Source organism: Jatropha curcas, chromosome 5 (genome assembly GCF_041381405.1).
Source record: "Jatropha curcas cultivar XTBG-Jc1 chromosome 5, XTBG_Jcur_1.0, whole genome shotgun sequence".
NCBI lineage: Eukaryota > Viridiplantae > Streptophyta > Magnoliopsida > Malpighiales > Euphorbiaceae > Jatropha > Jatropha curcas.
The window spans coordinates 28,248,651-28,266,735 of NC_143155.1; the positions used below are offsets into that span (position 1 = coordinate 28,248,651).

Here is an 18,085-nt window from a genome sequence, read left to right on the forward strand (position 1 = left end):
AAACCCATTGCCAGGACCACCTCTCCCACTTACCAATCAATAAAATGAATCATTCCTGCAAGTATTTTCCAGTGACAAAAATCTGGAAACTTATGATATTAATTATAAAATATGCAGCATAGGTGTACAATATTACAAATTAGCATTAATTTTTGAAAGTAGAAAATATGAAAAGTCAACAAAGTTATGACATCATGGAAAATTGCGTTATACATTTTAAGGAATAAGTTCCTCAACAACAAACTGTCAGATAAACATACTATACGAATTTATTTCTTAGCAAGCAGCTTTTTTGGCACCTTATCCAAAGGAGTAGTTTTTAGTAGGAAAAGCCGGGCAGCACGCTCTTGTAGAGTTCCACCACATTTAAGCCCGCGAGCTTGTAGTTCATTCTTCAACCTTTCCATGCCAAGAACCTATTCCAGAAATAGGGTACAAAAAAGAGGAGAGAATTTCAACAAGCAATTATCAAAGCTGGTTTATAAGGAAAACATGTATAAATACAGACACATCAGAAATGCATGCTTTCTTTCTTTCCTTATGGGGTTTTCTCTCAACATTTCATTCATTTTGTGTGTGTGTGGTCAAGGGGTTGAGATGTGGTTAACAAAGGTTGGGAGTTGGTTAGGTTAAACTGAAAAATGTTATTTTGAAATACTGTAGCAGACAAGCAAACAGAAGCGCACTCATTTTCCAAGAAGATGAAACCAAAGGAACCATTGAAACAAACTAAATCACATTAATCGCATTACAAATAAGACCAATCAATTAAAAATCAGTAATCATAAATCTCTGGAACAGTCTCATTAATCATCTAAGAAACAATAACTCTACCACCCAGTTTTAATTTAAGCATTTCAACTTTCCCAGCATCTGCACCAGTAAAACCATGCAACATAGAAGAGAACAACAAAGAAATCCAGAATCCAAAGAGATAACAAACAGTTTTCATCACATCAACCTAACATTTCAACTTTCCCAGCATCTGCACCAGTAAAACCATGCAACATAGAAGAGAACAACAAAGAAATCCAGAATCCAAAGAGATAACAAACAGTTTTCATCACATCAATCTTAACATTTAAAGAATTACATCAATCAACCTAAACTGATTTAAAACTTTGAAAGCAACCTATGCAGCAATACTTGCACCAATGTCTACTCATTTAATAAAGTCAGGTTCCTATACAACGACATTAACTGCATGAATCCTCATTTCTTGTTCAATCATATGGGTACCACATCTTTCTAATCACATAAACACATAGTTATAAGACTTCTCATTGTCATTTTTACTCTTCTTACAAATTCAATCCAACACTTTTTATTTTGTGAAAGGAACCATTTTTCCTAAACAGAAATTCACAGTAAGTGAATAAAGCAGATTAGACTGATCTGTCCTTTTTCAAACATCCTCGAATAAAGAAACTCTTAAGTTGTACAAATTTTATGTAAAGCATTAGTATCAGTTTATGTGCTTTCAAGTATTGTATGACAAATGGTATAAAATGTTGATTCACACATCTATAGGGTATAAACTACTTGTATGTTATATGAAACTCCTAGAAATGCTCAGCAATTCATAAGTCATATCAACCACAAACAAGAAAAAATGCATTGTTCATCAAAACTGAACGCTTTATTCAATTAACAAAACAGTTTAGCATCACACCTACATACGATCAAAACCTAAAGTAAATTGCAGAGATAAGTAGTAAATTGGTAATATATAATAAAGCATGAGAAACTAGACTTTGCATACCTCCATGTCAGCTGCTGAACTAAAATCATCAAAATTTAGTGGCTTCTCCGGATCAGTATCATTTGCAACTGCCGTAGCTGTTTCTCCATCACCTTCAGATTTGAAGTCAGTAACAACCTTAGCAGCAACTGGCCCACTTTCAATATCCTTCCCACTTGCTGGACTTGAAACGTGTAGAGGTTGAGAATCGGGTCTGACATTCTCCTGTTCATCAACCTTGACCGAGTCAATTCCAGAAAGCTTTGCAGTCTCTAAGCAAGTTGCACCAGCACTCTGTGGTATAATTTCCTCGTGAATCTCTAATTCAATCACTCCACGCTCCTCACTAGGTACAATTTTTCCAGGAGGACTAAATTTCAAATTGTGTTCTACAGCAGCATCCTTTTCTCCCTCAGAACCACTCTCACATGAGGCGCCACCAGAGCATTCACCATCTTGTTTCCCACCATTAACTGAATCTGAACTGCCTTCAGCTTCCTTATTCAAATCAGAATGATTCCCATTATTAAGAACAACAGACTTCTCATTTTCCTCATCATCGCTGCTATCCTCATCCATATCTTCACTGTCACTATCACCCAATGTTCTCTTTCCCATCCTAACAAAATCAAATCATAATTAGAAAACCAATCCCAACCAACAGAGAAGAGAGAAGGAAAGGGAGAGAGGAAGATAAAGGTATAGAAGATCAAGTATATAAAAGCTCAAGTCTCAAAATGCATCGCTGAGGAAGAGCATTTTCATTTAAAGCGCAGAAATTAAACAAATCATGCAGGCACTTTGAATCACGTACTACTGAAAGCAGATGTCATTCAGGAAGATAATTAAGCAAAAATAATCAAATGTTGTATCATGGAAAACTAACAGTTAGTAGCAAACAAAATAAAAAATTTTAAGAAATCCAAAATATCTGTAAATTAAGAGATTGTAAACATCCAAATGCCACACGCCCTTCCTAAATTTTCAAACATAAAAAAAAAAAACAAAATCACAATTTTTCATTAACCTTATTTACAAAGGCCGAAGTCAATCATAAAGGCTAACCAAATATATTAAATCCTAGACATTCAATAAACATAAGCAAAAAGATAAGATACTTACCAAATCTTCAACCTTTTGGTCTCCAATCCCTCTTGTGTTACTTTCTCCTTCCTCTTCCCCTTCCCATACCCACAAGCCTCTCTCACAGCCTCCTCGACCTCTGCAGCACATTTTGCAGATTCCTTCCTATACTTCTCCACATACTTCTCTGCCTCTCCATCCCCAACCCCCTTCTTCCCTTTCTTCGCCTTCTTTTTAATAAATTCCTCCGCAATCTTCTCCAATCTCCTTCCTTCCTCCTCAGCTTTCCACTCCTCCAACCTCTTCTCGGCGTTAACGTGGCGCAACCTCCGCCCACTCATGTCACGACACGCGTCAAAGTTGTTCGTCTTCTTTTGACCGGCTTTGGTGGCGGCTCCTCGGAGTAGCGAGCCGAACCCGCCCTTGCCTCCAAGGAGGCGGAGCAAGAGGTGGACAGTGCATTCAGGACTGGTGATTACGGACCGGTCACTAAGCTGCGTCCCGCAGCAGATGAGGCGCTGAGAATGAGTAGGGATTCTGGTGATCTCGAATACTCGTCGCTTGATGGCGCAGCCATCAACTTGGGGGGCAGCGAATCTAAGGGTTGCTGTTTTCCCATCTAGAAGCTTGACGAATATCTGCAAGAGCTTATTGCTATCATCCATTGTCATCCTTGCCCTCTCTGTGGAATCTGAATCAAAGAAATCGTAGATCGTAGATAAAAGAGAGAGGAGCAGATGATGAATTCGTGATTAAATAGGAGCTCTAGAGTGGGTCCGTCTTAACCGACCATACACTATTGGGCCGGATTTGGGCTTCACCTTTAAACGTTTTCAATATAAAAGTGAATTTATTTTTTTATATTTTTATTTATTATTCTAATGGCTGAAGACAATGGTTTACACAAAATCCTTTGATGGAAGGTACATCTGCCTGAAATTTAACTCTAAAATTTAGTAATAATTATTATTGTTCTTGAACCCTGAAATTTAAGCCTAATAAATTATTTCATGTTTATATTAAATGTCTTTTATAAAAATTAATAATATGTAATATTTAATTATTTATTATTTCATATTTCATATTTAATATAATGTTACTTTTTATTTTTTTATATTTGCTATTAAATATAATTTAGTCTTTCATCAATGGAAAATAATTTTACGGAAAAACTCTATCATAAACTAAATAGTATTACGATATGTATTGAATAAGAGATGTAAAGTTATAATTAATCAACTATCATCAAACGGAAAAAAAAAAAAAAAATTATTTACCTAATTTTAAATTTCCGCGTTGACTCGTTGTTGTAATACGACTCACAAATCATAATAGTAGGATCCGGCAAGGGCAGAAACCGGATCCGGACTCTTCACATATTACGCAAAATCGCTCGAGGAAGGGAATTTTCAGAAGCTAACAAAAGCCCAAAACTGTTGTGATCTTCTCTCTGAGCTCAGCAAAGAAGCAACAAAGAAGAGAATATATGCTGTTCGTTGTTTCGCCTTGTTGCCATTTCCCTTACATATAGAATGAAACGATAGCTAGGAAGAAGGAAGATATGATGGGAGATAAAGGTCGGACCTTGCCGGTAGATCCGAATCTTCCTCGATGGGTGTGCCAGAACTGTCGCCACTCCCTTTGCATCACCGGCGTCGATTCCTACGCCGACAAGTTTTTAAACGATTCCTCTTCTCGCTCTGGTTAGGCTTTCTTTTCTGTTCTCTCTTTTTAATTTTTCTCGTGCAGTATTGATTAAGGCCATTACAAATTCCTGTATAATCTTTTGTTGTTGATATCTTATGAAATTTGTCTCTTGGTTCTTTAATTTACGCAAAACATGTGTTTCAATTAGTTCTGGCAGCTTTACATATCATTAATTATGAAATGATTGATTGATTTATAGTGAATACGGCAATTTTAGCTGCAATAGGTAATGTTGTGTCTGCTTGCTAAATGAGGTTCAATATCCAGATTGTTACATAATCTTGCAAATATATGTTTTAAAAGGTAAGTTGTTCTTTTTGTTGCAAGTTTGTGTCGCCAAGCTTCGCAAATTGTGAAACTTTAACGAGATGTTTTCAGTTAGTAACAAGTTGATTTGGATGCTTCAGAATTGTAAGCTCTTAGTTTGGGATTAAGCTTAAGAACATTGAATTGATGAGATATAAGAAAGGCAGGTGCAGATGTAAATGATGCAGTGGGAAGTAGTAAGAAAGGACTTCTGTGGAACTAGATATTTTTAAAGATCTAGCCCCAAATCATGTGGGATGGGATTAAGGTTTAGTGGACTTGTGAGTCGGACTTCAAGCTCTTCTTCTTGGGGATCAATTCAATTTTTTTTTTTTTCAAGTTTATAATATGTGATATTTGCTTCTAGATCATTTAAGAGGGACATTTTAAGCTCATAAAGTCCATTTGAGATTAGGATTTGAGCCTGGTAAATTTTACAGTTGGCTTAAGACATGATTCAGTTTATGAGAATTAGATGGTTTCTTTGACTACCATTGTCTGGATGTTATACTTGCAGCAATGCATGGCTTTTCAATGCATGGAGCCAACAGTGTGTTAGGCTCAACACGTATGGACAATTCGTTTGTTGTTTTGCCAAAACAAAGACCACAACTGCAGGGAATCCCTCCACGTCCTCATGGTGGAGCTGCTCAGCCTGATCCAGGCCAGCCTGGAAAGGCAATGGAAGAATCTTTTGTAGTGGTGTATAAGTCTGAGCCTACATCTGATGGGGGTGCAACACAATTACCATCAATAGATGGAGGATCTAATGTCCAGTTGCAGCCCAACAATGCAGGGTTTCATTCTACCATAACTGTCCTGAAACGTGCATTTGAGATTGCTACAACCCAGACACAGGTATAAAAGATATCAAAGTATTTTATTGGTTTTATCATACTTTTAGTTGTCAAATGCTTGGTTTGACTATGTTTTAATAGGTATTAAGATTATGATCCCTGGGTTTTTTATTTTGTATTTTTTAGGTTGAACAACCTTTATGCCTTGAGTGCATGAGAGTGTTATCTGATAAACTCGATAAGGAGGTTGAAGACGTGAACAGAGACATAGAAGCATATGAAGCCTGTCTTCAGCGCTTGGAGGGGGAGGCACGAGATGTTCTTAGTGAGGCTGATTTTCTTAAGGAGAAACTAAAGGTGCATGCTTATTAATGGAGCTTGACACATTCCTTTTTAAACATTTCAGAAAGGTTTAGAAAATTTCATCTTGAATCAAGCCACCTTTACTGGAAATATTTTGGTTTATAGCCACTCCTTATTTTCAGAGGAATAGAAAATTGTGTTGGTCTTTCCTTTTGCTGGGCTGCAGTCAATGGAAATATTTTTGAATTTGAAGTTTCATCGTCTAGGATCTACGTGAAAAGGATGAATGGTGATAGAAGAATCTGCATCACAAACACCTTAGAAATCCACATTCTGTGCGTCCTAAATAAAGGAAATTTGAATGAATAAACCAAGATGCGAAATCAGTCACTCATTTTTGTGTTGATATGAATTATAAATTGTGTAACAAAGCTAGATAATGAACAAACCAATGAAACTATCCGGTTCTATCTTACAACTATTATGCAATTCTGGGGTGGTACATATATCTATTGAATCATTAAACCTCATATTGTGCATCACAATATTTTCCATCTGTTGTCAAAATTTTGATATGCTCATTTCCGTTACAATTTAAGATTGAAGAAGAAGAAAGAAAACTTGAAGCATCAATTGAGGAAATCGAGAAACAAAATGCAGAAGTAAATGCTGAACTGAAGGAACTGGAGTTAAAATCTGTCCGCTTTAAAGAATTAGAGGAGCGGTAAGTTTCCTCTTCAAGCTAAATTGGGCATGTTTTTGTATGCATATTAGTGAGGGGATTGTTCTTTTCTTAAGTGGTCATTTGAGAGATTCACAATTCAGCTAGTAGAATATGCACTACATTTTACAACCTTCAGGTCCTCTGTTGGTAGTTCATGTTGTTTTGAACTCAATATGTGACAGGTACTGGCAGGAGTTCAATAATTTTCAGTTTCAATTGATTTCACATCAGGTGAGTTGTTGGTAATCTATTTCTGCAATTTTTTTATTCTTCCATGAACCAAGTAACTTGAAGTGCTTAATTGTTCTTAATCTTCTTTTTTTTTAATTTGTAAGCTTTGATATAATTGGTTTTAGGCATTCCTTGGGAATGTGAAATGTCATCTAATAAATAAATCCATTGGTAATTAAAGTATTATTGATTGCCATCATCGTGCTGCTGCTAGTTAACTGTGATATCTCCAGTACATTAACATCGGCGGCAATGAAAGGCATTTTCTTTACAATGAAATGTTTAATTTGATCCTTGCAACACCATAACTCAAAGTATAAACCAATTTAGGCATGGTTTTAATTATGCAGATTTTTTGAGGAATAAATAACTTCATTGTTGAATATCACTTTTATATCATCTGTTTAGTGACAATTTTAAAGCAATTTATGGGAATTGGTCCTTCTCTTTGAGTTATATGTTTATGCATTTACTCTTCTTTTACTGAATTGCCATCACAATTGAAAAAAACATCCTGGTCAACAGGAAGAGAGAGATGCGATTCTAGCAAAGATTGAAGTTTCACAAGCGCATTTGGAGTTGTTGAAGAAAACTAATGTGTTGAATGATGCCTTCCCCATCCACCATGATGGAGAATTTGGAACGATAAACAATTTCCGGCTTGGAAGGCTTCCCAAAATTCCAGTAAAGAAACAAGCTTATAACTTTATTTTTTTCTGTGCTTCTAAAAATTTTATATGGTTGGTAATAGTGACTCTACTCGTTCTGCATCTTTCTCAAAGAAGGAAGGCTTGAAATTTGTCACAGAAAATACACCATATGTATCACCAACAAGATATTCCAAGCCACAAGCTAAAGGAAATTCCTCTCTTTCCTAGATCTTCTCCATCCTTTGTCTCTATCTGTTCTTCTCAGATGTTTATATACATATGATAAAAGAGGGTAGAGGTGACTAGTTAGGGATGAATATATGTCTGATTTATCACTGAGACCAGACCGAAAAAACCTTAAGTCTGGCTATTCTGGCACATAGGCCAGGTACACATTCATAGATACTGCCTGGGGAACCAGATATAAGTCATCATGTGCAAAGATATTGCTGCGCATGTATGTTATCAGATGGATTTGATTAACCAGAAAAGAATGAAGTTGATGTCAGTGATTATTTTTGGCTGGTTGTGCTGTTATCAAGATGTTTTAGAATGTTTTTCTATATATTTCTTATGCAATGACACCCTTAACTTGTTCTTTTAGCCTCTTGACTTCAACTACTATATAGTAAAGACCGGATAGTGACCGGAATAATAGGCTTCCATTGCAGTCTTATTATTCTTGCCTGCAATATCTTGTGTGTTCTTTCAATAAAGTCGAATATGATTATTTGATTGTTATTGTTATGCTTATGAGATTGTGGAAAAATTCAGGTTGAATGGGATGAGATAAATGCTGCCTGGGGCCAAGCTTGTCTTCTCCTCCACACTATGTGTCAATATTTCAAGCCAAAATTTCAGTATCCTTTTCTTGCAGGGCATATATATGTATAATCTGTTTAACAGAAGCAGTTTGTAACTAGCCTTTAGATTTGTTAATTTGATCCATGATATCAAGCATAAACGTGTAACTAGCTTAGGTGTGATAAGCTTCTTGTATGAGAAAAAATAAGCCCTTTGGTTCTTAAAACAAAGGCGATGTTTATATCTCCGAGTCAATATCATTATTTGAAATTCATCAACAACTTATCTGATGATGTGCCCTTAATTTGTTAACCTCTTCAAGATACCGAATAAAAATGGTTCCTATGGGGAGCTACCCACGAATTATGGACACCAACAATGGTGTTTATGAGCTGTAAGTATCAATTACCCCCTTGATAGTAAGTTGGATCTCTCTGATCTCGTTGACTGAATTTTAACACAAACCTATGGTTAATATTAGGAGTATGTGATGTACAGAGTGGGTATTGTATTTGACTGGCTGCATTTGATTATTGATCTTGTTTTCCCTTATTATAGTCAGAAAAGTTAGAGCTGAAGCCCAGATCACAATTTTGCCATCTGGTTTACATCTCAGTGTTTATCCATTAAACTGCCTAATGGACTTATATTTGTTAACATATGTATTTTTTACAGGTTTGGTCCAGTGAACTTATTTTGGAGTACTCGCTATGACAAAGCAATGACATTGTTCTTGACATGCCTCAAGGATTTTGCGGAGTTTGCGTATTTGAAGGATCAAGAAAATAACATTCCACCTGAGAAACGTTTTAAACTTCCATACAAGTAAGTGTTCTTGCAACTAAGGAATATCACTGGAGTAGTTTGATGCTAGTTATAGCCTGCATATACCATTGTATAAATTTCAACTTGTGTTATTATGCCTGCCAGATGAGAAAACATGTTTGTATTCATGTGGTTTTCTGATTTAAAATCTTGTTAATAATGGGTAATGTTAGCAGAAAGTGTTTGTTGAACTCTTTGACATGTTATAATTGCATTTGATGCTTTGGAATGTGTGGCTGGTACCTTAAACTTTATAAGTATATGTTAGAATTTGATTCAATTTCAGCTGTATTTGATGAATCTTTGTACAAGAAGCATTCCTGACGAAGGTATAATAATATTTCTTGAATAAATGAGGAAAGAAACATCTCATATCACATATGCTTAGTTTAGGAATTTATTAATCTCCAACAATAGTTTATCAAGTAGATTGTTTCAGTGTAATATTAGCTAACAGCATACTGTTTCAGGATCGAGAATGACAAAGTGGAAAACCACTCTATTACCCAGAGTTTCAATAAGCAGGAGAATTGGACCAAAGCTCTCAAGTACACACTCTGCAATTTGAAATGGGCTCTCTATTGGTTTATTGGAAATACAAACTTCCAACCTCTTAACACAATGGTTTCTTCTCGCGTTGAAGTTCCTTCAGTAAGTTCTTTGTACACAAAGTATGGTGCTGATTCGAAGTCTCCTCGACACATACCCAAACCGTGAAAACCATGGTAGATAATTGCAGTTTATTATGCAACTATAGCAACTTGTGAATAGTAATAGGTTCAGTCAGGTCATCCAAACCACATCTTTATTTGTAATATTGTACAGTAGCACTTATCTATCTGGAAAAATATTATTCATGAAAATCGGATATTGTTTTCTTTGGTTCTCAAGTGCAATGCAAATTGGTCAACCTATGCATACAAGGTTATAAGGGGATATATCTCTTCATTATTATTACTTAAATGTAAAAGAGCCTCATGTCATGCGACCCTTCTTCACAATTTTATCCACAGAGATTACAGATATGCACGATCTCCAATTGATGCCCTATTTACATTTCACCTTGCATTCAAAATCCAGCAATGAGAAGTAGGAAATTTTGCATTCGGATAAATAAAATTTTAAATTTATCTTCTTCATTTTCTGACTGAGTAGGAGATACGTGTGGTCAAATAACAATCCGATGTACTGATCACTTGAATGCATGATCAAGGTTACTTGCTCTAGTGAGGCATGGAAGCAGGGAGCACTCACAACATGCATGTCACAGGGCCCTTATGATAAAAACCAAACCGAAATTCTATAAATTCCCTAACTCAGCGTGCTTTTCATCAACAACTTGCATTTGAAGAACATACCACAAAAGTATTTCTTAGCTATGTCAGGAGCAGGAGCAAAGACTCGCATAATTGGGTTGTTAATGGTAGTGATACTAGTTGCAAAACCAGGTGTAGCTCTATGTGAAATGTCTTGCCCTCCAGTGGTGCATGAGGTAGCTCCATGCCTGGATTACATTACCGACAAAGCAGATCAACCATCAGCTGAATGTTGTAATGGAATGAAAACACTTGATGGGCAAGCCAAAACAAAACCTGAAAGGCAAGCTGCGTGCAACTGCATCAAGGATGTATTGAAAAATTTTCAATATGATTCCAATCGCCTTGTTCAACTTCCAAGCAAATGTGGCTTATCCTTCACTATTCCTCCTGATTTGGACTGCTCCAAGTATTTCACTTTCTCTCTCTCTTTTTTGCGTGTGTGTAGATATATGTGTATATAATTGTGTTATCAGATAGTAATATGATCAACTTCTTAATGCAGGATCTCGGCATAAGGTTGTGTTGCAGCAAGAGTTCTTTCGGAGTACCTAGAAGAAATCAATACATAATAAACTGCACAATAAATCAATAAAACTTCAGCTTTATTTGTTCTTATATACAAGAACAAGAATTTCAAATTTATACTGTAGTAATCTCCTTATCCTTGTCTGTTTCAGCAACAGAATGCAAAAGAGTTAATTAAAAAGGAATATCTAGTATTTGCTATTGCATGCCAAACTTCTCAAGTACTCCTTACAGAACTGGATCCTACAGACTGGCTTCTATTTTAAAATACTACTTTCGCTTCTTCATGCAGAAAAAGAAAAGGCAGAACACCACATTAGCAAAAACACAAGTCTTCAAACTTTAAATTAGCAACTTGACAACCTGGCCTTAGTAAATTTTAACAGTATCAGCTCAGCCCAAAACAGAGCAAAATATGAAAGAACTAAGACTTGTTCTGAATTAATTAAAAATTTACAATCGAGTGTATTATCTTGACGTGTACCACCGTGATGCTGATTTAGGCAAAAATGGAACCCATTTTGGCCTAATCAGCATTCCACATGGATTAGGCTCCCTTGCATCAGAAAATTTTTTTATTTATAAGAATAAAAAATCAATTTTTAATATTTGTTTACTTGTGATTTTATCCCCAAATCCCTACCCTCATCTGCATCAATAGGGCCATGGTTCCTTTTCCTCTTCTTTATCTTCTCTCTGCCATGAGCATCAACAAAATTCTTTGGTTTCTCTTCCAAATTAACAGCAGCAACAGCAAAATTGTTATCAACAGCATGAGCATCAACTGTAAAATTGTTTGAATGATCAAATCAACGAAGTGTATCTAGTTGCACTGCATTATACTCGTCTTTTGATACAAATTTTACAGTTGCTTCTGTTCATCTTGGAAAGAAACCAGAGAGTTCTGCCAATGCGGATGGCAGGGAGAAGACAGAGGAGAAAATGAAAAAAGGTCCAATTGAGGCAAACGAAGGTAAGAAACTAGGGTTTTGGGATGAAAGCACAAGTAACGAATATTAAAAATTGATTTATTTTTTCTTATAAATAAAAAGCTTTTTTATTTTTTTTCAAAGGTAAATATCAAACTTTTATTAACACAAATCATCAACATTAGGAAGGTCTCCTTCAAATTAGATATCAAATATACTTGAGTTGCTGATGAACGAACGAGTCTATTCTTTTTATCTTTTTGCAAAAGCAAGAGAAGAATTATAAAATTCTTTGAAAAAAAAAACCTTACAATCAAAAACCACTGAACCAAAATAAAATGTTTCAGATTCAACTGGGTTCATGGCTTTTATAAAGCAAAAAAAAAGAGGGTCAAATTCAAAAATAACAAGTGGAATTTCCGATAATCTGTATCAGCTAAAGATATTTAATTGTAAAAGTTTTTTAATAAAATTTAAAAAAATTAAAAAAAAAATTCAAACAGTTTTTTAATAAAATTTAAAAAAAAATTCAAACGCTAAATTATTAAATATTCTAATTTAACCATCCTGTAATATATTTTCCGTCTCAAAATATAAATGTCATAGAGCGATTATTTTGTCTAAAAATATAAATCATTTTTGATATTAAAAAAAAGACATCATTTTAAATATTTTAAGAAATATTAGTTAAATTATTTTTTAATTTTATTATAATTTATAAAAATTAATTATTTTTTAATCTCCCTGCAAAAATCTAAAATTATTTTAAGAGAGAGTAATTTCGGCCTATTTTCCGAGAACTTTATTATTATTAATTATTATAATAATTAGCAAAAAAAATAATTAAATAAATAAACAGTGGTTGCTGGGTCCGGTATTTTAACTGCGGTCACCCTCCACAAGAAGTAGTAATTTTTAAGGTTACTTGCTTCAGTGAATCATGGTAGCACTAACAATATGCAAGTCACAAACCCCCTGTGACAAAACCGAACAACACATGCTCAGCTTATATAAATTCCCTAACCCCCCACATGCTTTTCATCTACAACTTCCAATCTGAAGAATAAATCATACACAAGCATTTCGTAGCTATGGCTCGTATAGCTGCTGGGTTGGTAATCCTATTCCTAGTGATACTAGTTGCGAAACCAGGTGTAGCTCTTGAGATATCATGCGCTTCAGTTGTGAGTGAGGTAGCTCCATGCCTGGATTACATTACTGACAAGACAGACCAACCATCAAGAAATTGTTGTAATGCAATGAAAGAACTTGATGGCCATGCCAAGACAATTCCTGATTGGCAAGCTGCGTGCGAGTGCATTAAGGCGTCCTTGGTAAATCGTAAATATGATGCACCTCGCATTGTTCAACTTCCCCAGCAATGTGGCTTGTCCGTCCATATTCCCCCTGATTTGGACTGCTCCAAGTATTTCTCTCTAGATCTCTCTTTTTTTCTCTCTCGTTTCTTTAATTTCATGATCAAATACCAATTAATATTATTAATTTCTTGATGCAGGATCTCAGCATAAGGTTGTGTTGCAGCAAGAGTTGCTTCTGCAGTAGGTAGAAGAAATCAATACATAATATACTGCATAATAAATCAACAAAAACTTCAGCTTGTTCTCATGTCGAAAGAACAAGAATTCAAATTTATACTGTAATGATATCCTCATTGTTGTCTGTTTCAGCAATGGAATTTAAATAATGGAACAATAAAATAAATTGAATTAAAGCAGTCGTTAGAGAAATTGGATCCTATAGACTGGCTTTATTTGAAATATTTTTCACTCGTCGTGCAGAAAAAGAAATGAGAGTCATCAAACCTTGAATTAGCAACTTAATAACTTGGTTTTAGTCAATTGTTCTATCTATGAAGAGAGTTAGCTCAGCCCAGCCTCGAGCAAAATATGTACTCAAAGCCTGTGTAACTAAGACTCAGTCGTTGAGTTACCAGAAACAAAAATATAACAATATTTTGCTTCTTTTTAGAATAATAATACATATGTACTATGCTTAATGTACATTTAACTTCCAAGTATATTTTTAAGTAACTAGCGATTGTGAGCAGAAAAATCAGGCTCAGTTGGCTTTTGAGGCACCAACGCCAATCTATGTGGCAATCTAGGGGTGCGTCCACCATTTTGCCTCAGATTTCTCAAGGCATTGGCGGCAAATTTTGATGCATATATGGTGGCGCCAAGGCTTGGCAAGCTTGCAGCCTCCTTTCCCAAAATATCTTGCAAATTTTCTTCTGCTTGACGTAGAGAATTAGCTTGCTTCCTCCTACAGTAACGCCGCCAAGCTGCTTGTATGAAGCATGCTGCCCATGTTTTCCATTGCACAGAAAAGAACCTGATAACCAAAAATCATATAGATTTATCATCACACAACACTTCAAATCCAAACTTAAAAAGAAATTATTCAAGCATTCTGAAAATGTAATTGAAATCCATATATCAGAACTGACCTGAACGTGTGCTGGATATCCTTGTGGTGAAGACGTCGAAATTGGGAGGCAACAGATTTCAAGTCTTCAGCTACTAAAGCAAAGGCTTCAACCTCTGATAAAGCCTGCACAGTTCTACTCGAAATAGGGAGATTGGATGTTGATTGAGGATCCAATGCCCATGTAAGAAGCGCTTCTCCACAAAAATCACCAGCCTTTAAATAAACAGCATTGAAAAAACCAGTTCTTCCACCATTGGTGGTCACACTCACTAGATCACCTCTCATGATAAATAGCATCTCGTCAACTGGATCACCTTCACGAACAATGCAACTATCCTTTGTATAAAGGGTTGGCCTGAGACGATCACAGATTGCATCCAGGATTTTCTCATCCATTTTTTCAAACATTGGCACCTAATTAAGGATTTCATGAACATATTTTTTTAACAAATTAATTTTTGGATATTTTGTTAAGAAAGCTCAGGAGAGCACTCACTCTCGTGATTAGATCAAAGCAGAGATGGCGATTGATGTCCCTTCTGAGATCTTTAGGAAGTGTACGGATTACAGTCTGCTCTTCCACACCTCTGGTTTCCTGCCATTTGTATTGCTCATACTTCCTAATCCTCTCCCTCAGGTTTTCAGGAAGCATACGGTGTGCCATCCACTGATCTGCATCTCTTCTTTTCACTCTCATTTCCTCTACTCTAACCGTGGTGGATTGTAGATATTTCTGTACAATAAAAAATTAATAATTTTTTATTATTTTTTGTTGACAAGTTCATTAAATAGATCTTTAACCAGTTCATAGGTTTTAATAAGAAATTGGAAAACAAACAAATAACAAGATCAAAGAATTACCTGCATATTGCCAATAAGCAGTGAAAATAAAACCAACCCTGCAATGGATATGAAAACAGCAAAGAGAATCTCTCCAACGTAAGTGCTTGTCTTGAGGTTCTGGCCCGAAGAGCTGTAAAATGACAAGAAGAAAATTACTTGGATTTTCAAGAACGTGTTCTGCAGATAGAAAATGAAAAAAAAATTATGATGGATTAAAAACTGTATATCTACAGACCTAAGATTACGAAGACCCCACCAAAAGCAGTAGAAGAATTTCTTAGGAAAATCCCATGATTCCACCACACCCGAATCAAGAGCATCGGTGAACAATCCGAAGTTGAAGATAGTTGAATTTTTAATTTCATCAGGCTGGATAAAAGGGCATGAATCTTTCAGAAATGTGCTCAAGGCCGTATTATCTGCACGGTGATCTCCGCAGTAAAGATCATTAGAACGACACAGAGGGGCTTCGCACACTCTACGCCAGCAGTTATCTTGGCGTTCTACTGACAACAAGTACCAGCAGGCTCCAATTACCTGGTAGTATGTCACATTTTTCTTATATTGATCAGGGATCCGCGGTAATATCAATAGTTTTAAGGATTTTAATTGTCATTTACAAAATCAAACTCACATGACTGGCTAGCATGTAGAGAAAGAGATTAAAAATAGCCCCAGCCCCCGCTGTTTCAGTAAGTATGCCAGAACTTCTAGTTACTTCATTGAACAAAGGATAGATTCTCATCAATCTTGGCACGTACTGGGACAAAATAATATACTTCAACAAGTCTTTAGCAACCAATGAAACAGGACCTTTCAAGCTGGGAATGATGATTAAGACTACTACCTGACCAATAAAAACAGAATTTTTCCTCAAAATTGCTAAAGTTATCACCTGTATAGCCATTATGAGCATTAGTAAGCAAAATGGACATTAACTTAAATATATACCTGAGGAAGTGGAAGAATCGACATGACATCGATCACGAAGTTGGAGGTCAGGTATCTTCTAGCTATAACGATCGGATCCTCAACCAGTTCGCCTCTACCAAATACTCGAGAAGAAGGGGCAATAAACCCAGTACGAAACTGAAATATTATGCGAAGTACATAAAACACGTCAATGAATGTCCGAAGAACACAAGCAGTCGTCTCCAATTTCTTATCCAAATCAAGGCATTTGTTAACCCCATCAATCACTGGAATGTAAAAGAACAAAGGGTCTAGGGAAACTGCGAGAAAACAGGCAAGCACAAATATTTTATTCCACTTCTGGAGAAATGCACCCTGTGGATCAAAAATTTTCCTTTTATTGACTGATTCTTTTGTTGGTTTTCTCAACCCTTTAAACCTATCAGAACCCATCTCCCAGCCTCTGTGGATACCACCCCAAACTGCGCTTACTGTTGGCTTTACTTTTCTTGCATAAAACCCATCATATATGGAATATTGTCTTTCTGAACTACAGGACTTGTCTGAATTCCAGTCTTCAAACCTGAACAAAAAGGAAAAGGTTAGAACTCAACCACAACCAATTAATACGCTAAGGCTATGTTTGTTGCATCACAAACAAATGTAATCTAATCTAATCTGATCAAATACTGATTGAACTAAAAATACATATGACTATGTTTTACCAAATATATCTTAAAATGCCTTTTAAAATTATTCAACATCATGAATTTTTCATAGATATCATAAATCAGGCTAAATTTGTATAAGATGTTTTACGCACTTGATCTTACCTTTTTTCTTTCCATTTCTAAAAATTAATTTGAAACGATGTTCATTGATTAGATTAAAACATACATCAATTAATGTTTGATCACTGTATCACACTTTGGCTGGTTACTGTACTAACGATCATTGGAACAGTAAAAGATTACCACGAAAAATATCCAGAACCAGAATTTTTATTTGTTAAATAAACAGAACAAACCTGACAAATTTATTTCCCCTGATGATATTCATGACTTGTGCTTGGTCCAATCCAAGTGCCAAACCTGACAAAAAAAATTTTTAAAGAAAAGCATTACCTTGTTAATGGTTCAAATATGAGACTAAATTGAAAATTGAAAAAGAAAATAAAAAATATCTGTTTGGTTGGTAAGAAAAGTTGTCAACTGCAAGAATTAAGAATATTCAATGACTTAATATTCTCCGAACAATTAACAAGAAGTCTCACCTGTCACCACAAAAAAAGAAAGGATGTTTGTTCCCTTCCCGAGTTCTCTTTCTTTGTTCTTTCTCTTTATTCTTGGTGTTTCTATGATATTTACTCAGGAGCTAGAGCAAACAGAAAGCAAGAGTAAAACAAACAGGACGGCGGCAGAGTGATGATGAAGCAAAACATTTACTGTCTATATATTTCATTTTTAACAGTGGGTGACCGGAGAGGAAGTTAGAGAGCAAGCGAAGGTGATCTTAAATAAATATTTGGTAAAGATAGTGTAGCTGTCAAAGAAAGTTCGAGGACAGAGGACGGAGTCTTCATGGCAGCTATTCTTCTGCTTCCAGAGAAAGAGAGGGAAAATATAACATAAACACAAGGGGAACAAGAGAGGGGGAGAGAGAGAAAGGACCAACACTTTGTTCGGGTAACGAAAGCTACACGAGGGGAAACGGACGATGTATTATTATTAATTTATTATTACTATTATGATAATAGTCAAGTCTTTCTTTATATATTGTGTTACTTCAAATTTAGAAAATTAAGCTACCTACCTGCATTTTCTATAATTTAAAAAAAAGAATATATTAATTTAAAGAAAAAAATATTTATAGTTAAATATTAATTTTATATTATACGTCCCACAAGCATAAGTATTTTTTTTTCCATTTATCTCAAAT

General features: G+C 35.4%; 3 protein-coding genes and 1 non-coding gene across 4 annotated transcripts; 2 read left to right on the top strand and 2 right to left on the bottom strand.

Moving 5' to 3' along the window:
- Nucleotides 1–72: 72 nt before the first annotated feature.
- On the bottom strand, nucleotides 73–3,555 carry LOC149496509 (Ubiquitin-like superfamily protein). The gene is made up of 3 exons (XM_089721089.1): nucleotides 2,864–3,555; nucleotides 1,763–2,360; nucleotides 73–416 (listed from the first exon to the last, which is right to left on the bottom strand). Exons 1-3 carry the CDS (start codon nucleotides 3,493–3,495, stop codon nucleotides 270–272), a joined length of 1,377 nt encoding a protein of 458 aa, XP_089577215.1. The 5' UTR covers nucleotides 3,496–3,555; the 3' UTR covers nucleotides 73–269.
- Nucleotides 3,556–4,165: 610 nt separating this feature from the next.
- ATG6 (AUTOPHAGY 6) lies at nucleotides 4,166–10,061 on the top strand. The gene is made up of 10 exons (XM_089721881.1): nucleotides 4,166–4,527; nucleotides 5,355–5,695; nucleotides 5,821–5,991; nucleotides 6,537–6,661; nucleotides 6,844–6,892; nucleotides 7,418–7,576; nucleotides 8,317–8,402; nucleotides 8,669–8,740; nucleotides 9,022–9,171; nucleotides 9,642–10,061. The coding sequence occupies exons 1-10, from the start codon at nucleotides 4,386–4,388 to the stop codon at nucleotides 9,886–9,888; spliced, it is 1,542 nt and encodes a 513-aa protein (XP_089578007.1). The 5' UTR covers nucleotides 4,166–4,385; the 3' UTR covers nucleotides 9,889–10,061.
- A 940-nt stretch (nucleotides 10,062–11,001) lies between these two features.
- LOC105643336 (uncharacterized) lies at nucleotides 11,002–13,692 on the top strand. The gene is made up of 2 exons (XR_016320971.1): nucleotides 11,002–13,370; nucleotides 13,461–13,692. It is a non-coding gene; the product is annotated as an uncharacterized LOC105643336 (transcript).
- Nucleotides 13,693–13,764: 72 nt separating this feature from the next.
- LOC105642860 (cyclic nucleotide-gated ion channel 1) lies at nucleotides 13,765–17,849 on the bottom strand. The gene is made up of 9 exons (XM_012227832.4): nucleotides 17,421–17,849; nucleotides 17,175–17,238; nucleotides 16,187–16,730; nucleotides 15,870–16,082; nucleotides 15,471–15,772; nucleotides 15,254–15,365; nucleotides 14,889–15,125; nucleotides 14,412–14,806; nucleotides 13,765–14,296 (listed from the first exon to the last, which is right to left on the bottom strand). The coding sequence occupies exons 2-9, from the start codon at nucleotides 17,204–17,206 to the stop codon at nucleotides 13,996–13,998; spliced, it is 2,136 nt and encodes a 711-aa protein (XP_012083222.1). The 5' UTR covers nucleotides 17,207–17,238; nucleotides 17,421–17,849; the 3' UTR covers nucleotides 13,765–13,995.
- Between the last annotated feature and the right edge of the window lie 236 nt (nucleotides 17,850–18,085).

Excerpts from the sequence above, each read along its gene's own strand:
- ATG6 (XM_089721881.1), top strand. The coding sequence starts at position 4,386 with ATGATGGGAGATAAAGGTCGGACCTTGCCGGTAGATCCGAATCTTCCT. Across the intron at positions 7,577-8,316 it reads GAAGGCTTCCCAAAATTCCA|GTTGAATGGGATGAGATAAA; the intron begins GTAAAGAAACAA and ends GGAAAAATTCAG. Across the intron at positions 8,741-9,021 it reads AACAATGGTGTTTATGAGCT|GTTTGGTCCAGTGAACTTAT; the intron begins GTAAGTATCAAT and ends TATTTTTTACAG.
- LOC105642860 (XM_012227832.4), bottom strand. The coding sequence starts at position 17,206 with ATGAATATCATCAGGGGAAATAAATTTGTCAG. Across the intron at positions 16,083-16,186 it reads CGATTCTTCCACTTCCTCAG|GTAGTAGTCTTAATCATCAT; the intron begins GTATATATTTAA and ends TTTATTGGTCAG. Across the intron at positions 15,773-15,869 it reads TCTACATGCTAGCCAGTCAT|GTAATTGGAGCCTGCTGGTA; the intron begins GTGAGTTTGATT and ends ACATACTACCAG.
- LOC149496509 (XM_089721089.1), bottom strand. The coding sequence starts at position 3,495 with ATGACAATGGATGATAGCAATAAGCTCTTGCAGATATTCGTCAAGCTT. Across the intron at positions 2,361-2,863 it reads ACCAAAAGGTTGAAGATTTG|GATGGGAAAGAGAACATTGG; the intron begins GTAAGTATCTTA and ends TGATTTTGTTAG. Across the intron at positions 417-1,762 it reads GTTCAGCAGCTGACATGGAG|GTTCTTGGCATGGAAAGGTT; the intron begins GTATGCAAAGTC and ends TTTCTGGAATAG.